Consider the following 18,096-nt stretch of genomic DNA (forward strand, 5'->3'; position numbering starts at 1 on the left):
TAATGACAGCAATGGAATTGGCCAGACAGCACACACAGATCTGGGCTAGGTTGTATATTGTTTTTAACTCTCTATTCTAATGTCTTACCCTCTGTGTGTTCGTAGTTTCCTGACCATTGGTAGCAGCCTGGTTGCAATATTGATGTGTTTTTATACAGATGGCTGAAGCCCGTTTTGGATTCATTCACCCATATGAAAGAGAACTCATCCTCTGACGTTTGAACGAATGGATAGAAAATATCATGAACCTGTGGACAACAGAAAAACATAGTTGTTAGTTTGTTGTGGCCCGATTCTTCCATGCAAATACATACAGTGCCTTCGGAAAGTATTCAGACCCCTTGACTTTTTCCACATTTTGTTACGTTACAGCCTTATTCTAAAATGGATTAAATAAATAAAAATCATCAGCAATCTACACACAATACCCCATTATGACAAAGTGAAAGTTTTGTAGAAATTTTAGCAAATGTATTAAAAATAATACAAAGAAATACCTTATTTACATAAGTATTCAAACCCTTTGCTATGAGACTCAAAATTGAGCTCAGGTGCATCCTGTGTCCATTGATCATTCTTGAGATGTTTCTACAACTTGATAGGAGTCCACCTGTGGTTAATTCAATTGATTGAGCATGATTTGGAAAGGCACACACCTGTCTATATAAAGGTCCCTAGTTGACAGTGCATGTCAGAACAAAAACCAAGCCATAAGGTCGAAGGAATTGTCCGTAGAGCTCCGAGACAGGATTGTGTCAAGGCACAGATCTCGGGAAGGATACCAAAACATTTCTGCAGCATTGGAGGTTCCAAAGAACACAGTGGCCTCCATCATTCTTAAAATGGAAGAAGTTTGGAACCACCAAGGCTCTTCCTAGAGCTGGCCGCCCGGCCAAACTGAGCAATCGGGGGAGAAGGGCCTTGGTCAGGGAGGTGACTAAGACCACCGATGGTCACTGACAGAGCTCTAGAGTTCCTCTGTGGAGATGGGAGAAACTTCCAGAAGGACAACCATCTCTGCAGCACTCCATCAATCAGGCCTTTATGGTAGAGTGGCCAGATGGAAGCCACTCCTCAGTAAAAGGCACATGACAGACTCTAAGACCATGAGAAACAAGATTCTTTGGCCTGAACGCCAAACATCACATCTGGAGGAAACCAGGCACCATCCCTACGGTGACACATGGTGGTGGTAGCATCATGCTGTGGGGATGTTCTTCAGCGGCAGGGACTGGGAGACTAGTCAGGATCGAGGCAAAGATGAACGGAGCAAAGTACAGAGAGATCCTTGATGAAAACCTGCTCCAGAGCGCTCAGGACCTCAGACTGGGGGCGAAGGTTCACCTTCCAACAGGACCCGAAGCACACAGCCAAGACAGCGCAGGAGTGACTTCGGGACAAGTCTCAATGTCCTTGAGTGGCCCGGCCAGAGCCCGGACTTGAACCCGATCTAACATCTCTGGAGAGACCTGAAAATAGCTGTGCAACAACCCTCCCCATCCAACCTGACAGAGCTTGAGAGGATCTGCAGAGAAGAATGGGAGAAACTCCCCAAATACAGGTGTGCCAAGCTTGTAGCGTCATACCCAAGAAGACCGATGCTGTAAATCGCTGCCAAAGGTGCTTCAACAAAGGACTGAGTAAAGGGTCTGAATACTTATGTAAATGTGATATTTCCCTTTTTATTTTATAAATTAGCAAAGATTTCTAACAACCTGTTTTTGCTTTGTCATTATGGGGTATTGTGTGTAGATTGATGAGGGGGGGGGAAACAATGTAATCAATTTTAGAATTAGGCTGTAATGTAACAAAATGTGGAAAAAGTCAAGGGGTCTGAATACTTTCCGAAGGCACTGTATGTCAACATACATACACCCTCACACTGTCAATATATAGCCCTTCAAATAACTATCAGACTAGTTTTACTGTTCATGCCTAGTAATCATGACCCAGATGTGCCCAGTGTAGCACCCCCCCATCCCCCCCTAAGAGAAGTTCCACCCCCTGAATATTATCCCCACCATTGGCCCCCTTCCCTGGCCCATGGCTATCTCACATTGATCCAGATGTCGGTGGTCTCCTCATAGACGATGTAGGGGTGGACGTCCACGGGCACAGCCTCCAGGTTCTTCTGCCTCTGGGCCGGGTCGTCTGTGACGGGGATGAAGAGGGCCGGGGGCAGCAGCACCAGCTGGAGCCTCCTCTGACTGCGGTCCAGCAGCACGGCCCAACCACTGGGGGGAGACAGAAACACACATTCCCTTACTGACTGGATCATTTATACACAGTACACTAATGCCTTGTCCTTTCTGTTAGCTCAGAGGACACCAAACCTGGTCCTAGAGCGCTACCGAGTAGGCAGGCTTGTGTTTGAGCTCAACACTAACACAACTGATTTAATTAATCAACTAAGCTTTCTGCGGAATTGGGGGACATCTTTTCCCGTCCCCCAGCCCTAACCATCACCAATGTAAGCCAAACAGCATCAGAGAGATGTCAAAAGCAGTGTTTCCTGGGGAAACATTATGTCGTAACACTCACTATTTGCCATCAGTCGTCCATCCTGCGCGGGAGATGTACTCCGTCCCAGGGAACAGGGAGGTGAAGGGGAGAACCAGCTCCTTGTCTTGTGTGCTCACGATCTGGAGACACGCACACACACACACACACACACACATCAGTCTCCTCGTGAACACACTACAGTGAGAGCAAAATAAGATAATTAAAAGAGAGAACTCAAAAGCAGCTGCCACTTACTTGGCCTTGTTTGTCAGTCTTTATCTGAGCCAGTTTCAGGGTGGTTTGAGGATTTTTACTGCCTAGAAAAAGAAAAAAATAATTATAGTGGTCTACTCTTGAAATGAATTTATTAGGTAATTGCTAATACTGTATGATTGCCTGGCTACCCAAACTCCTTGCTCTGGCCAAATGCTACGCCCCGACCACGGATGTTAGTTTCTTCTCCACAATGAGTCTGTGTCGGAGTACCTCCCCGGCGATTTCTAGAACGCAAACCCATTCCTGACGTTCTGATTGGTCCCAGAAACCGATGGGTTGGGCCAGAGCCAGAACACACGTGGGTAAAGCGACGTTTTGAAAATACGTAATTGGCTTTGATACTCTGATTGGTTAGAGATTATCCAATCACTGATGACTTTGTTTTGTACAACACCCCTCATTTTGACGCCTCCACAAACCATAGAGCAGCAGAATAATTCAGTTTGAGTCATCAGGCAAAATATGTCACTACATTTACATACAATGCAGCGCCAGGGGGCCTCAACCAGCACCATGGGGACTAAACCAGCGCCATGGAGACTAAACCAGCACCAGAGGGACTCACCTGTGCGGGGGTATCTGTAGGCGTCGGCCTTCCGCTCCTCCAGGGCTGGAGAGGGAACATGAATAATCTCTACCTCAGTCTCATCCACCTCTTCATACAGCAGGTGCAGGGTTTTCCCCCCATCCGAGTCTAACAGAGGAGAAGAGTAGGTTAGACAGACGGAACTGATTACATGCTCTTGGAAATGCATACAGATACAGCTAGCATTAATGACAGACCTAGCTTCATGATGACAGTGTCTGGGGCAAGTTAAAGCCTGTACGACGTTCATCAAAGCATGACTGACTGTTTGATTAAAGAAGAAGAGTCCAATTTCTCACATGAACATGGGTCCTTCTCTAGTCATAAGGAGGGAGTGATAGATGGTGACCCTGCCTACTCACCCTCTACGGCTAAGGGACTCCACCAGTAGCCAGTGAAGCGGTCAAACTCCTCCTGGATCACAAACGTGGCCACGCCCGCAGACTTGGGGTCCTCCTTCACATTATCCAGACCTGACCCAGGGAGGGGATTCATTCATTTCATGAAATCCATGCAGTGTCAGCAACATGGCATTGAGAGTGTATACAATTCCATACAACTACAGTACACAAACTTCCAAAAGTCCCTGACCCCTCTGACCTTTGTGACAGAAGGTGAGTCTCCTCTCCTCCCCAGACTTAATGTTAGCCAGCCACAGGTCGTTGTTGTTGATGAAAGCAATGATGTTGGGCTCTCCTGGGGAGATCTTGGGGTCCATGCGGGTCCCTGAGCACTGTGTCTTAATCTCCACTGGCTTCATGGGCGCAGACTGCTTTTAAACCAGGAAACACACTCTTAGTGTACAGGGTCGTATTCATTAGGCACCAAACTGAACAAAACAGACTGAAACAGGGATGACCTCAACTTGTCCAATAGAACTGCTTGTTTTCGTTTTTCCATTGAAAAATGTTTTTTTCTACAGTGTGCCTTAATGAATACAACCCTGAACACACAACCATACACACAGCAACAGCCATTCATTGCTGTGGCGTTGGGTGCTGTGCAGTTCATGCACTAATGCTCGTCCCAACTATATGATGTTAAAATTACATTCAATGACGCAGCTAATAATCAAAGTTAGTGTAACGCACTTAGTGGCAATTGTAGATGTAGGAAAGGCTTTATAAGTTCATGCAATTGACGATAACGGGGTAAGACTCACGATGAAGCCATTGTTGCCCCCGTCCTGGCAATAGAAGAGGCTATTGCTGGCCTGGAAGAGGAACAGGCCGGTCTGGGTGTTGTAGTCATAGGAAGTGATCCCAAACGCTCCCAGGCGCTTCCGCTCCCTAAGGAGCTCCTCTTCCCGGGAATAGGCCCCCTGGTGCGGCGTGGCCTGGTAGTGAGGGAAAAGTAATTTTGCTGTCATCATAATTATCTAAAAGGTAGACTCAGCGATATAACGTAGGTGCACAAAGTAAACAGCATTGTGGGTCAATTTCCGCAAAAACTAAGAGCGTTAAAGCGCGAGGTTAAACTTCACAGCTGTTTTGGTCCCATACCTCAAATAGTATTTTTATTTTATTCTTTTTTTTTGGGGGGGGGGGTTGGTTTTCCTTAACCAATTATGTTCTTTAATGCAAGGCCGACAGACAAGTTCTTTACTTTCTCCCCCTTCCACTTTCCTCTTCCACTTTTGCGGTAAGGCTGCAATTATTTGGTTGTAATTTTGGGTAGAGCAGACATTTCCATATGTTTTTGTTAGCTGCATGTGCGACATAACTCCACCAGTCCTACCGATGATATCATTTACGAAGATTATACCTTTTTTAAACATTCTGTCAAAAAATAAAGGTTTTTTGTCAATTAGTATATTTGAATTTAACCACAATATTTGTTGCATTATTTGTTCTGTCGTTTCTGGAGGATTAAATTGAAATTGCAACCAACTTTCTATGGCTTGTTTTAGAAATAGTGATATTTGGGAGATTATTTCCTTTTCAAATAACTGAAAGTGAGAGGTTGTAATCTGAATAAAGGGAAAAAGGCCTTTCTTGAACATTGGGTGAGACAATCTTACTAATTTGCTTGAGAACCAGTTCGGATTTAAGTATAACTTTTGTATGACTGAAGCTTTTAGTGATAGGTCTAATGCTTTAATATTTAATAATTTCTGTCCTCCGAATTCATATTCATTATATAAATATGCCCTTTTAATTTTGTCTGGCTTGCCATTCCAAATTAAATTGAATATTTTTTTCTCATAAAATTGTATTTGTCACATGCTTCGTAGACAACAGGTGTAGACTAAAAGTGAAATGATTACTTACGGGTCCATTTACACTGCTACCAGACTGACTCACCTGTTGAACATGCTCAACAGTGACAATGTGACAAGGAGTTAGCCAGAGCTTCGCTCCTTCTGTGGCTACAGAGGAGGAAGGTTCCACTGGCCAGGACAACATCCTGGGCTTCAGGAGGAAGGCCAATGGAAAATTGGACACTCGTGCTGCAGGCTTTGGAGTCTGGTCAGACTGGCCGGACCTCAATGACCTGTGCAACCGGACTGGAGTGGAGCTCAGCTTGACACGGACTGATATGCAAACTGAGCCAGTGACTGACTCTGATGCAGTTGTGGCAGATCGCGGTGTTGTTGTGGAGGCTTCTGTCACCCATGATGGAACATCTCATCCTACATCCAGGACAACACTCCTTGGTATCAGACGGATGCAGCTATTGCAACACTGGACTGGCCTGAGGCTGCAGGGGAAACTCACTGCTCTGGACTGTGCTGACCACATTTCATGTACCAGAAATCTGCCATTGGGGAGGACATTCTCACCTTTACTGTTAAGGCGAGGCTGCAAGTTGTAAAGCTTGAGATCTTTATCTTATGAGGATAATAACTGTAGTATATTTTATTTGGATTCCCTTGGGTATAATATTTAGTACAATCTCTTGGTACCAGGTTTGGATGTCATTAGGTTTCAGTGAAGCGCAGATGATATAACGGATATTCACCTGGAAGTGATCCAGCATCTGTTTCCACGACAACACCAAGAGGGCCCCTTTCCGGATCTTCTTGGGGATTTCCGAGTAGAGCAGTGAGTTCTCTCTACTTCCATAAGGCATTCCTGATCGATAGAGAGAGACGGCGGAAGTGAAAATGAGTTAAGTGGCCAAGGTACAACTTCCAAAACAATGTCGCAACTTGAGAAACGTGCGTAACTCAATGAAACACTGAGGGAACTAAAAAGTGTGACGATCATCAGTGGCAAATGGCCTGGGCTCACCGAGGTAGTACAGTCGATGGGAGTAGGGGCCTGACTCATCGTTTTTCTGCACAAACTGGAAGTCATGGGGCGCTTTGTTGGCGATCATTCCTGAGTACTTCCTGCTGCTGTGGATGATGTCACGCAGGCCGCCCCACGAGTGCTTCTCCACGTAGAACTGAGACGGGACGTCCTCCATCTCCACCCCCTCTGTGCTGTCTGTTAGCCCGTCCACCGCCGTCATATTCCCTTCTAAACAACTGAGAGGGAAAAAAGAAAACCCAGAGAGACAACCCACTGGTCATCTACATGCTCACGAACAATGGCACTTGCATCTAGTATGGAAATGCACACAGACAGATACACATGTATTGGCCTATACAATGGGTTATCTGCACAGAAGGTACTCACAAGGTACCCTGTGTGAGGGGTGGGAATGGGCGGATTTCTCAATTCCCTTCGGCAGTTATATTGGGCAGTTCAATGGTGAGAAATGGCTCAGTCCCTGGAGCAAAAACGTTGTGCTATCCAGGAGCACGAGTACAGGACATCAATAAGCTGCTCCCAAACATTTTAAACCAGCATCAGGACATTGAGTCTATCATAGTTCATGTGGGATTCAATTACATTATTATTAAAGGGCAGCTCAGAACAGCTGAAGATGGATTTTAAAGAACTGATTGGTCACTACTGATCACCAACAAACGTTCCATAATATCTGTCCCTCTGCCCTCCCTAAATCGTGGCATTGAACGGTTCAGCAGACTTTTAGCCCTCCATAACTGGCTATGAGACTATTGCAGCTCTGTGGGTGTAACATTTATTGACAATTTTGATACCTTCTGGAAACAAAGCTCATATTATAAAGGAGGATGGGATCCACCTAAATCATTTGGGTTCCTGGATCCTTTCACAGCATTATAAGGCTGCGTTGAGACAATTACTTATCAATGACCCAAGCCCAGCTATTTTAATCCCTACCATTGTGTCGCTGAGTTATCATAATGCTTCAGCAAATGTACATTATCCCAGGGGCGCTGGAAGACACAATGTAAGCAACCTAATTTACAGTGCATTCGGAAAGTATTCAGACCCCTTGACTTATTCCACATTGTTACTTTACAGCCTTATTCTAAAATGGATTAAATTATTTTTTCCCCCTCATCAATCTACACACAATACCCCAGAATGACAAAGTGAAAACAGGTTTTTAGAAAGTTTTGCAAATGTATTACAAATAAAATACAGAAATATATTATTTACATAAGTATTCAGATCTTTGCTATGATGACTCAAAATTGAGCTCAGGTTCATCCTGTTTCAATTGATCATCCTTGAGATGATTCTACAACTTGATTAGAGTCCACCTGTGGTAAATTCAATTGATTGGACATGATTTGGAAAGGCACACACCTGTCTATATAAAAAGGTCCCACAGTTGACAGTGCATGTCAGAGCAAAAACCAAGCCATGAGACAGGATTGTGTCGAGGCACAGATCTGGGGAAGGGTACCAAAAAATTTCTGCAGCATTGAAGGTCCCCAAGAACACAGTGGCCTCCATCATTCTTAAATGGAAGAAGTTTGGAACCACCAAGACTCTTCCTAGAGCTGGCCACACGGCCAAACTGAACAATCGGGGGAGAAGGGCCTTGGTCAGAGAGGTGACCAAGAACCCGATGGTCACTCTGACAGAAGTCCAGAGTTCCTCTGTGGAGATGGGAGAACCTTCTAGAAGGACAACCATCTCTGCAGCACTCCACCAATCAGGCCTTTATGGTAGAGTTGCCAGATGGAAGCCACTCCACAGCCCGCTTGGAGTTTGCCAAAAGATTCTCTGGTCTGATGAAACCAAGATTGAACTCTTTGGCCTGAATGCCAAGCGTCATGTCTGGAGGAAACCTGGCACCATCCTTATGGTGAAGCATGGTGGCAGCATCATGCTGTGGGGATGTTTTTAAGCGGCAGGGACAGGGAGGCTAGTCAGGAGAGGGAAAGCTGAACGGAGCAAAGTACAGAGAGATCCTTGACAAAAACCTGCTCCAGAGCACCCAGGATCTCAGACTGGGGCGAAGGTTCACCTTCCAACAGGACAACGACCCTAAGCACACAGCCAAGACAACGCAAGAGTGGCTTCAGGACAAGTCTCTGAATGTCCTTGAGTGGCCCAGCCAGAGCCCGGACTTTAACCTGATCGAACATCTCTGGAGAGACCTGAAAATAGCTGTGCAGCGACGCTCCCCATCCAACCTGACAGAGTTTGAGAGGATCTGCAGAGAAGAATGGGTGAAACTTCCCAAATACAGGTGTGCCAAGCTTGTAGTGTCATACCCAAAAAGACTTGAGGCTCTAATCGCTGCCAACGGTGCGTCAACAAAGTACTGAGTAAAGGGTCTGAATACTTACGTAAATGTGATATTTCCGGTTTTTATTTTGAATACATTTGCACAAATTTCTAAAAACCTGTTTTTGCTTTGTCATTATGGGGTATTGTGTGTAGATCGATGAACAAGAAAAAAAACAATGTAATCATTATTAGAATAAGGCTGTAACATAACAAAATGTGGAAAAAGTAAAGGGGTCTGAATACTTTCTGAATGCAATGTATGTCCCTCTTACTGCCCTGAATGCCTCTGCTGATCCTACAGCTATTGTATGCAGTAATCATGTGCCTATGAACCAGAGATATACTGTTAGCACTGAGGCAGTGTGCCCTAGCAGTGTTAGTGCAGCTTACCCTGCACTAACATAAATAACCTGAGCATGTCTATCTTTGCTAAGCTTCCCAGTAGAGCAATAAAAACAATCAAGCATCCCAGAAAAGTGCTAAAAATAGCCCATGTTAACATATGTAGCTTAAGAAACAAGGTTCATGAAATCAATCATTTGCTAGTAACAGATGACATTCATATTCTGACAATCTCAAACTCACTTAGATAATACCTTTTATTGATACAGCGGTAGCAATACATGGTTATAAGATCTACAGAAAAGACAGAAATGCCAAAGGTGGAGGTGTGGCCATTTATATTCAGAACCACATTCCTGTAAAGCTTTGAGAGGCTCTCATGTTAAATACTGTTGAAGTAATATGGCTACAGGTTCAACTGCCTCACCTAAAGCCCAATCTGGTGGGAAGCTGCTATAGACCACCAAGTGCTAACAGTCAGTATCTGGATAACATGTGTAAAATGCTTGATAATGTATGTGATATCAACAGAGGTATATTTTCTGGGTGATTTAAATATTGACTGGCTTTCATCAGGCTGCCCACTCAAGAGAAAGCTTCAAACTGTAACTAGTGCCTGCAACCTGGTTCAGGTTATCATTCAACCTATCAGGGTAGTTACAAACAGCACAGGAATGAAATCATCAACATCTTTACTAATGCTGCAGAAAGCAGTATCCAAATCCATCGGATGTAGTGATCACAATATAGTAGCAATATCCAGGAAAACCAAAGTTCCAAAGGCTGGGCCTAATATAGTGTATAAGAGGTCATACAATAAGTTTTGTAGTGATTCCTATGTTGTTGATGTAAAGAATGTGTTGGTCCGTTGTGTGTAATGAGAAGCAACCAGACCCTGCACTTGACACATTTATATAATTGCTTATCCCAGTTACTAATAAGCATGCACCCATTAAGGAAATGACTGTAAAAACAGTTAAATCCCTGTGGATTGATGAGGAATTGCAAAATTGTATAGTTGAGGGATAAGGCAAAAGAAATGGCAAATAAGTCTGGCTGCACAACCGATTGGCAAACGTACTGTAAATTGAGAAATCATGTGACTAAACTGAATAAAAAGAAGAAGAAACTACACTATGAAACAAAGATAAATTACATGAAGAATTACATTAAAAAGCATTGGAGCACCTTAAATGAAATTTTGGCCAAAAAGGCAAACCACTCCATCATTCATTGAATCAGATGGCTCATCCATCAAAAAAACCACTGATATTGCCAACTACTTTAATTATTTTTTCATTCGCAAGATTAGCAAACTTAGGCATGACATGCCAGCAACAAATTCTGACACTACACATCCAAGTATACAGTGGGGAGAACAAGTATTTGATACACTGCCGATTTTGCAGGTTTTCCTACTTACAAAGCATGTAGAGGTCGGTAATTTTTATCATAGGTACACTTCAACTGTGAGAGACGGAATCTAAAACAAAAATCCAGAAAATCACATTGTATGATTTTTAAGTAATTAATTTGCATTTTATTGCATGACAGAAGTATTTGATCACCTACCAACCAGTAAGAATTCCGGCTCTCACAGACCTGTTAGTTTTTCTTTAAGAAGCCCTCCTGTTCTCCACTCATTACCTGTATTAACTGCACCTGTTTGAACTCGTTACCTGTATAAAAGACACCTGTCCACACACTCAATCAAACAGACTCCAACCTCTCCACAATGGCCAAGACCTGAGAGCTGTGTAAGGACATCAGGGATAAAATTGTACACCTGCACAAGGCTGGGATGGGCTACAGGAAAATAGGCAAGCAGCTTGGTGAGAAGGCAACAACTGTTGGCGCAATTATTAGAGATCTCACCTCATGGGGCATCAATGATCATGAGGAAGGTGAGGGATCAGCCCAGAACTACACGGCAGGACCTGGTCAATGACCTGAAGAGAGCTGGGACAACAATCTCAAAGAAAACCATTAGTAACACACTACGCCGTCATGGATTAAAATCCTGCAGCGCACGCAAGGTCCCCCTGCTCAAGCCAGCGCATGTCCAGGCCCGTCTGAAGTTTGCCAATGACCATCTGGATGACCCAGAGGAGGAATGGGAGTAGGTCATGTGGTCTGATGAGACAAAAATAGAGCTTTTTGGTCTAAACTCCACTCGCCGTGTTTGGAGGAAGAAGAAGGATGAGTACAACCCCAAGAACACCATCCCAACCGTGAAGCATGGAGGTGGAAACATCATTCTTTGGGGTTGCTTTTCTGCAAAGGGGACAGGACGACTGCACCATATTGAGGGGAGGATGGATGGGGCCATGTATCGCGAGATCTTCCCTCAGTAAGAGCATTGAAGATGGGTCGTGGCTGGGTCTTCCAGCATGACAACAACTTGAAACACACAGCCAGGGCAACTAAGGAGTGGCTCCAGAAGCATCTCAAGGTCCTGGAGTGGCCTAGCCAGTCTCCAGACCTGAACCCAATAGAAAATCTTTGGAGGGAGCTGAAAGTCCGTATTGCCCAGCGACAGCCCCGAAACCTGAAGGATCTGGAGGGTCTGTATGGAGGAGTGGGCCAAAATCCCTGCTGCAGTGTGTGCAAACCTGGTCAAGACCTACAGGAAACGTATGATCTCTGTAATTGCACACAAAGGTTTCTGTACCAAATATTAAGTTCTGCTTTTCTGATGTATCAAATACTTATGTCATGCAATAAAATGCAAATTAATTACTTACAAATCATACAATGTGATTTTCTGGATTTTTGTTTTAGATTCCGTCTCTCACAGTTGAAGTGTACCTATGATAAAAATTACAGACCTCTACATGCTTTGTAAGTAGGAAAACCTGCAAAATCGGCAGTGTATCAAATACTTGTTCTCCCCACTGTATATGACCAAATTATGAAAGACAAGCATTGTAATTTTAAATTCCGTAAAGTGAGTGAGGAAGAGGTGAAAAAAGTATTGTTGTCTATCAACAATGTCAAGCCACCGGGGTCTGACAACTTGGATGGAAAATTACTGAGGATAATTGCTGACGATATTGCCACTCCTATTTGCCATATCTTCAATTTAAGCCTCCTAGAAAGTGTGCCCCCTCAGGCCTGGAGGGAAGCAAAAGTCATTTCTCTACCTAAGAATAGTAAAGCCCCCTTTACTGGCTCAAACAGCCGACCAATCTTTTGGAAAATTTGGTATTTGACCAGATACAATTCTATTTTACAGTAAACAAATTGACAACAGACTTTCAGCACACTTAAACGGAAGGACATTCAACGAGCACAGCATTTACACAAATTACTGATGATTGGCCGAGAGAAATGTATGATCAAATGATTTTGGGGGCTGTTTTGTTAGACTTCAGTGCGGCTTTTGACATTATAGATCACAGTCTGCTGCTGGAAAAACTTGTTTTATGGCTTTACACCCCCTGTTATATTGTGGATAGAGTTTCCTGTCTAACAGAACACAGAGGGTGTTCTTTAATGGAAGCCTATCCAACGTAAGGAATTCTCCAGGGCAGCTGTCTAGGCCCCTTACTTTTTTCAATATTTAATAACAACATGCCACTGGCTTTGAGTAAAGCCAGTGTGTCTATGTATGCGGATGACTCAACACAATACACGTCAGCTACTACAGCAACTGAAATGACTGCAACACTTAACAAAGAGCTGCAGATAGTTTCAGAAAGGGTGGCAAGGAATAAGTTAGTCCTAAATATTTCAAAAACTAAAAGCAGTGTATTTGGGACAAATCATTCACTAAACCCTAAACCTCAACTAAATATTGTAATGAATAATGTGGAAATTGAGCAAGTTGAGGTGACTAAACTGCTTGGAGTAACCCTGGATTGTAAACTGTCATGGTCAAAACATATTAATACAACAGTAGCTAAGATGGGGAGAAGTCTGTCCATAATAAAGCGTTCTTAACAGCACTATCAACAAGGCAGGTCCTTCAGGCCCTAGTTTTGTCGCACCTGGACTACTGTTCAGTCATGTGGTCAGGTGCCACAAAGAGGGACTTAGGAAAATTGCAATCGGCTCAGAACAGGGCAGCATGGCTGGCCCTGGGATGTACACAGAGTTAACATTAATAATATGCATGTCAATCTCTCCTGGCTCAAAGTGGAGGAGAGACTGACTTCATCACTACTTGTATTTGTGAGAGGTATTGACATGTTGAATGCACCGAGCTGTCTGTTTGAACTACTGGCACACAGCTCAGACACCTATGCATAACCCACAAGACATGCCACCAGAGGTCTCTTCAGTCCCCAAGTCCAGAACAGACTATGGGAGGTGCACAGTACTACATATAGCCATGACTACATGGAACTCTATTCCACATCAAGTAACTCATGCAAGCAGTAAAATTTGATTTAAAAAACAGATAAAAATACACCTTATGGAACAGCGGGGACTATAAAGCAACACAAACATAGGCACAGACATGCATAGAAACACACGTACACATGGATTTTGTGTTGTAGATATGTGGTAGTAGAGTAGGGCCTGAGGGCACACACTTAATGTATAGTGAAATATGTTGTGAATGTATTGTAATGTTTTCAAAATTGTATAACTGCCTTAATTTTGCTGGACCCCAGGAAGAGTAGCTGCTAATGGGGATCCATAATAAATACAAATACAGGTAATTTGAACACACAAGGACACCATACCTTTTCCAGTAACCTTCTGTTTTGTCTCCAAGTTTGACCCTCTTCACACTATGCATTCACTGGCCAACAAGCCTCAACCAGAGTCTTCAACCTAAAGTTAAACATTCAAATAAAAGGGTTAATCAATCTTATAGACATTGAACAAAAACACCTACATATAAAATCTCTCTCTGAATCCATGCGTCTCAATCAATGGGACAATCCTGCATGCAGTAAAGGTTTGCTATCCAGGCGGCAGGTAGCCTAGTGGTTAAGAGCGTTGGGCCAATAATTGAAAGTTTGCTGGTTCGAATCCTCGTGCCGACTACAAAAATAATCTGTTGATGTGCCCTTGAGCAAGGCATGGAACCCTAGTCACTCTGGATAAGAGAGTGTGACTAAAATGTATCCAAGGTGTGATAGAAGACAGCAAAGCCATAAGAATGTCCCACATTCCATTAGTTGGATGTTACAGGAATGCATGAAACCTTAGCCAACACAGTGTATAGTAAAAATAAAGTCGACAATGTAGCCTGTATGGAGAGGGCAGGCCTAAAGACAGGTAAGGTGTGCATCAGGGTTGACATGGGCCAAGGACCTCTTTGACGTTCTTTGTGTTGGTGGGATTTCAGAGAACTTGCTATTCGTTTACCATTTGCTTTCAGATGATGTGAAGAAAACATTCAAGCATTGGATTTAAAGAGAATCTGATCACCAATAGCCATAGAATGCTCAGTGCCCAAACAAACCTATGGGACGTGACCCCTTAGCCCGGCCTTTACAATGTCACACTGAAGGAGTAGATGGGTGTGAACAATATGACAATAGCTCTAAACAGCCCTCTGTGAGACTAGGGTGAAGATGCAAATTGGTCATAGATCTATACTGAACAAAAATATAAATGCAACACGCAACAATTTCAAAGATTTTACTTAGTTACAGTTTATATGAGGAAATCTGTCAATTTAAAAAAAAATCATTAGGCCCTCATCTATGTATTTCACATGACTGGGAATACAGATATGCATCTGTTGGTCACAGATCCTTTAAAATAAATGGATCTTGTCACGGTATTTCTGTGCATTTAAATTGCCATTGATAAAATGCAATTGTGTTCGTTGTCCGTAGCTTATGCCTGCCCATACCATAACCCCACCACCATGGGGCACGCTGTTCACAATGTTGACATCAGCAAACCGCTCGCCCACACTGTGCCATACACGTGGTCTGCGGTTGAGGCCGGTTAGACGTACTGCCAAATTCTCTAAAATGACGTTGGAGGCGGCTTATGGTAGAGAAATGAACATTCAATTATCTGGACATTCCTGCAGTTAGCATGCCATTTGCACCCTCCCTCAAAACTTACGACATCTGTGGCATTGTGTTGTGTTACAGAACTACAACTTTTAGAGTTGCCTTTTATTGTCCCAGCACAAGGTGCATCTGTGTAATGATTGTGCTGTTTAATCAGCTTCTTGATATGCCACACCTGTCAGTTGGATGGATTATCTTGGCAAAGGAGAAATGCTCACTAACAGGGGACGTAAACAAATTTGTGCACAACATTTGAGAGAAATACGCTTTTTGTTCGTATGGAACATTTCTGGGATCTTTTATTTCAGCTCATGAAACATGGGACCAACACTTTACATGTTGCGTTTATATTTTTGTTCATTGTACAATGGGAAATCATGGGGAAGGGGGAAATATGGGCAGGCTGGGGGGGTTGGATAAGGAATTGGTAGGCCTAAACTGCACCATACAGAAAAGATATGAAGACGTATCACTTCTGCATCTGGAAAGTAGGAAGTCATAGCTGACAAACTCGTTTTTGTCATCCACACATTGCCTGCATTGGATTCTCATATTTGGAGTGAGGTCTACAGCCTAATCTGAGTCGCTGGCATTTTCTCTTCCATTCATAACCCTTTGAAGATTAAATTAAAGATGAAAGATTTAAACTGATATTTCTCCCATTCTAAATATCAGATAGGTTGGTAGCTAGAACTGGGAAAGGAAACCAGGGATGGGGGAAATCATTTAATGACCGGTACGTACGACATAGCTATCTTTGTTCTCATCAAGGGGTCACAACAACTGTAGCTGGATATGGTTTAGCTAGCAACAATGTCGTGATTAGCTACATTGTATATCTAATAGAACGTAAGTGTTACATTGCCGCAATCTAACTACATATTACCGCAACGTTTGCCAGCTAGGATACATTGTAACATGACAGCTCTCTCGTGACAGTTCTCGGGTTTACCAGTTTGGCAGCTATGCGCTAGCTGGTTCCTTAGCAAGCCTGTCACTGGAGTCGGCTAAATCCAATCGGAAACGAGTTCATAAACGAATACTTACCAATCCAGCCACTTCTTATTTTCCCAACGATCCTTGTCTTTACTAGCTAGGTATTAAAAAACAAATATTACTACTGCTAAAGGTTGTGTCCATGTCCCAGAATGTGGACAGACGTCAACGTAGATTATGAAGGAGAACACCCAGGAACCTTTGAACCCGGGTATAACGCTTCCGCACTTTTACAGGGTCGCACCGCTCCTCTTCCGCTGTGTTCGCAGGGATGGTGCTGCGCAGTGTTTAATCTTAACCAGAAATCTGCGTTTGATACGAGGCAGTAACTTTTTATGAATATAAATTGTACACATTCTACTGTAAACATGTACTGACAGGAAAGGTTCTCAAAACTGTAAATTATTAAAGATTATTGCATTGGAAAATATGCAGTCCGCCCATAAGCGTTCATTTTGTATTTTTTTAACAGTAGCTGCAGATGTTCAATTAACCCATCAATAATATGACTGGCAAGTCTTAATTGCTTTTAAAAAATTACTCAGTTTACAAGACATTCACGATTCAACAGATGGCGAACCAATTTAGGGTGTTTGTTTATTACGCATGTGAAAGTGTGGCAGTCATTTTCTCTGAATAATAAACACGTGATATACACTGCTCAAAAAAATAAAGGGAACACTAAAATAACACATCCTAGATCTGAATGAATGAAATAATCTTATTAAATACTTTTTTCTTTACATAGTTGAATGTGCTGACAACAAAATCAAACAGAAATTATCAATGGAAATCAAATGTATCAACCCATGGAGGTCTGGATTTGGAGTCACCCTCAAAATTAAAGTGGACAACCACACTACATGCTGATCCAACTTTGATATAATGTCCTTAAAACAAGTCAAAATGAGGCTCAGTAGTGTGTGTGGCCTCCACGTGCCTGTATGACCTCCCTACAACGCCTGGGCATGTTCCTGATGAGGTGGCGGATGGTCTCCTGAGGGATCTCCTCCCAGACCTGGACTAAAGCATACGCCAACTCCTGGACAGTCTGTGGTGCAACGTGGCGTTGGTGGATGGAGCGAGACATGATGTCCCAGATGTGCTCAATTGGATTCAGGTCTGGGGAACGGGCGGGCCAGTCCATAGCATCAATGCCTTCCTCTTGCAGGAACTGCTGACACACTCCAGCCACATGAGGTCTAGCATTGTCTTGCATCAGGAGGAACCCAGGGCCAACCGAACCAGCATATGGTCTCACAAGGGGTCTGAGGATCTCATCTCGGTACCTAATGGCAGTCAGGCTACCTCTGGCGAGCACATGGAGGGCTGTGCGGCCCCCCAAAGAAATGCCACCCCACACCATGACTGACCCACCGCCAAACCGGTCATGCTGGAGGATGTTGCAGGCAGCAGAACATCCTCCACCGCGTCTCCACTCTGTCACATGTGCTCAGTGTGAACCTGCTTTCATCTGTGAAGAGCACAGGGCACCAGTGGCAAATGTGCCAATCTTGGTGTTCTCTGGCAAATGCCAAACGTCCTGCACGGTGTTGGGCTCTAAGCCCAACCCCCACCTGTGGACGTCGGGCCCTCATGGAGTCTGTTTCTGACCGTTTGAGCAGACACATGCACATTTGTGGCCTGCTGGAGGTCATTTTGCAGGGCTCTGGCAGTGCAAAATGCACAAAGGCGGAGGTAGCAGTCCTGCTGCTGGGTTGTTGCCCTCCTCCACGTCTCCTGGTAGCACCTCCATGCTCTGGACACTACGCTGACAGACACAGCAAACCTTCTTGCCACAGCTCGCATTGATGTGCCATCCTGGATGAGCTGCACTACCTGAGCCACTTGT

General features: G+C 43.8%; 1 protein-coding gene across 2 annotated transcripts in view; it reads right to left on the reverse strand.

The window, feature by feature from the left end:
* The window catches only part of LOC121580758 (dipeptidyl peptidase 9), a 31,397-nt gene extending 14,935 nt beyond the window's left edge, over positions 1 to 16,462 (reverse strand). Inside the window, exons 1-12 of one of the 2 annotated variants that reach the window (XM_041895782.2) lie at positions 16,296 to 16,462; positions 13,956 to 14,046; positions 6,598 to 6,836; positions 6,326 to 6,438; positions 4,527 to 4,700; positions 3,965 to 4,133; positions 3,727 to 3,837; positions 3,344 to 3,472; positions 2,758 to 2,819; positions 2,542 to 2,642; positions 2,057 to 2,234; positions 89 to 248 (exon numbers count right to left, since the gene is read on the reverse strand). In XM_041895782.2, the coding sequence (XP_041751716.1) occupies positions 89 to 248; positions 2,057 to 2,234; positions 2,542 to 2,642; positions 2,758 to 2,819; positions 3,344 to 3,472; positions 3,727 to 3,837; positions 3,965 to 4,133; positions 4,527 to 4,700; positions 6,326 to 6,438; positions 6,598 to 6,836; positions 13,956 to 14,011 (1,492 nt within the window). In that variant the 5' untranslated portion in view covers positions 14,012 to 14,046; positions 16,296 to 16,462. Of the gene's footprint in view, positions 1 to 88; positions 249 to 2,056; positions 2,235 to 2,541; positions 2,643 to 2,757; positions 2,820 to 3,343; positions 3,473 to 3,726; positions 3,838 to 3,964; positions 4,137 to 4,526; positions 4,701 to 6,325; positions 6,439 to 6,597; positions 6,837 to 13,955; positions 14,047 to 16,295 lie in introns of both variants that reach the window. The other variant, XM_041895781.2, reaches the window with a different exon arrangement.
* Positions 16,463 to 18,096: the final 1,634 nt, after the last annotated feature.

Source organism: Coregonus clupeaformis, chromosome 14, assembly GCF_020615455.1.
Source record: "Coregonus clupeaformis isolate EN_2021a chromosome 14, ASM2061545v1, whole genome shotgun sequence".
In the NCBI taxonomy this organism is placed as follows: Eukaryota; Metazoa; Chordata; class Actinopteri; order Salmoniformes; family Salmonidae; genus Coregonus; species Coregonus clupeaformis.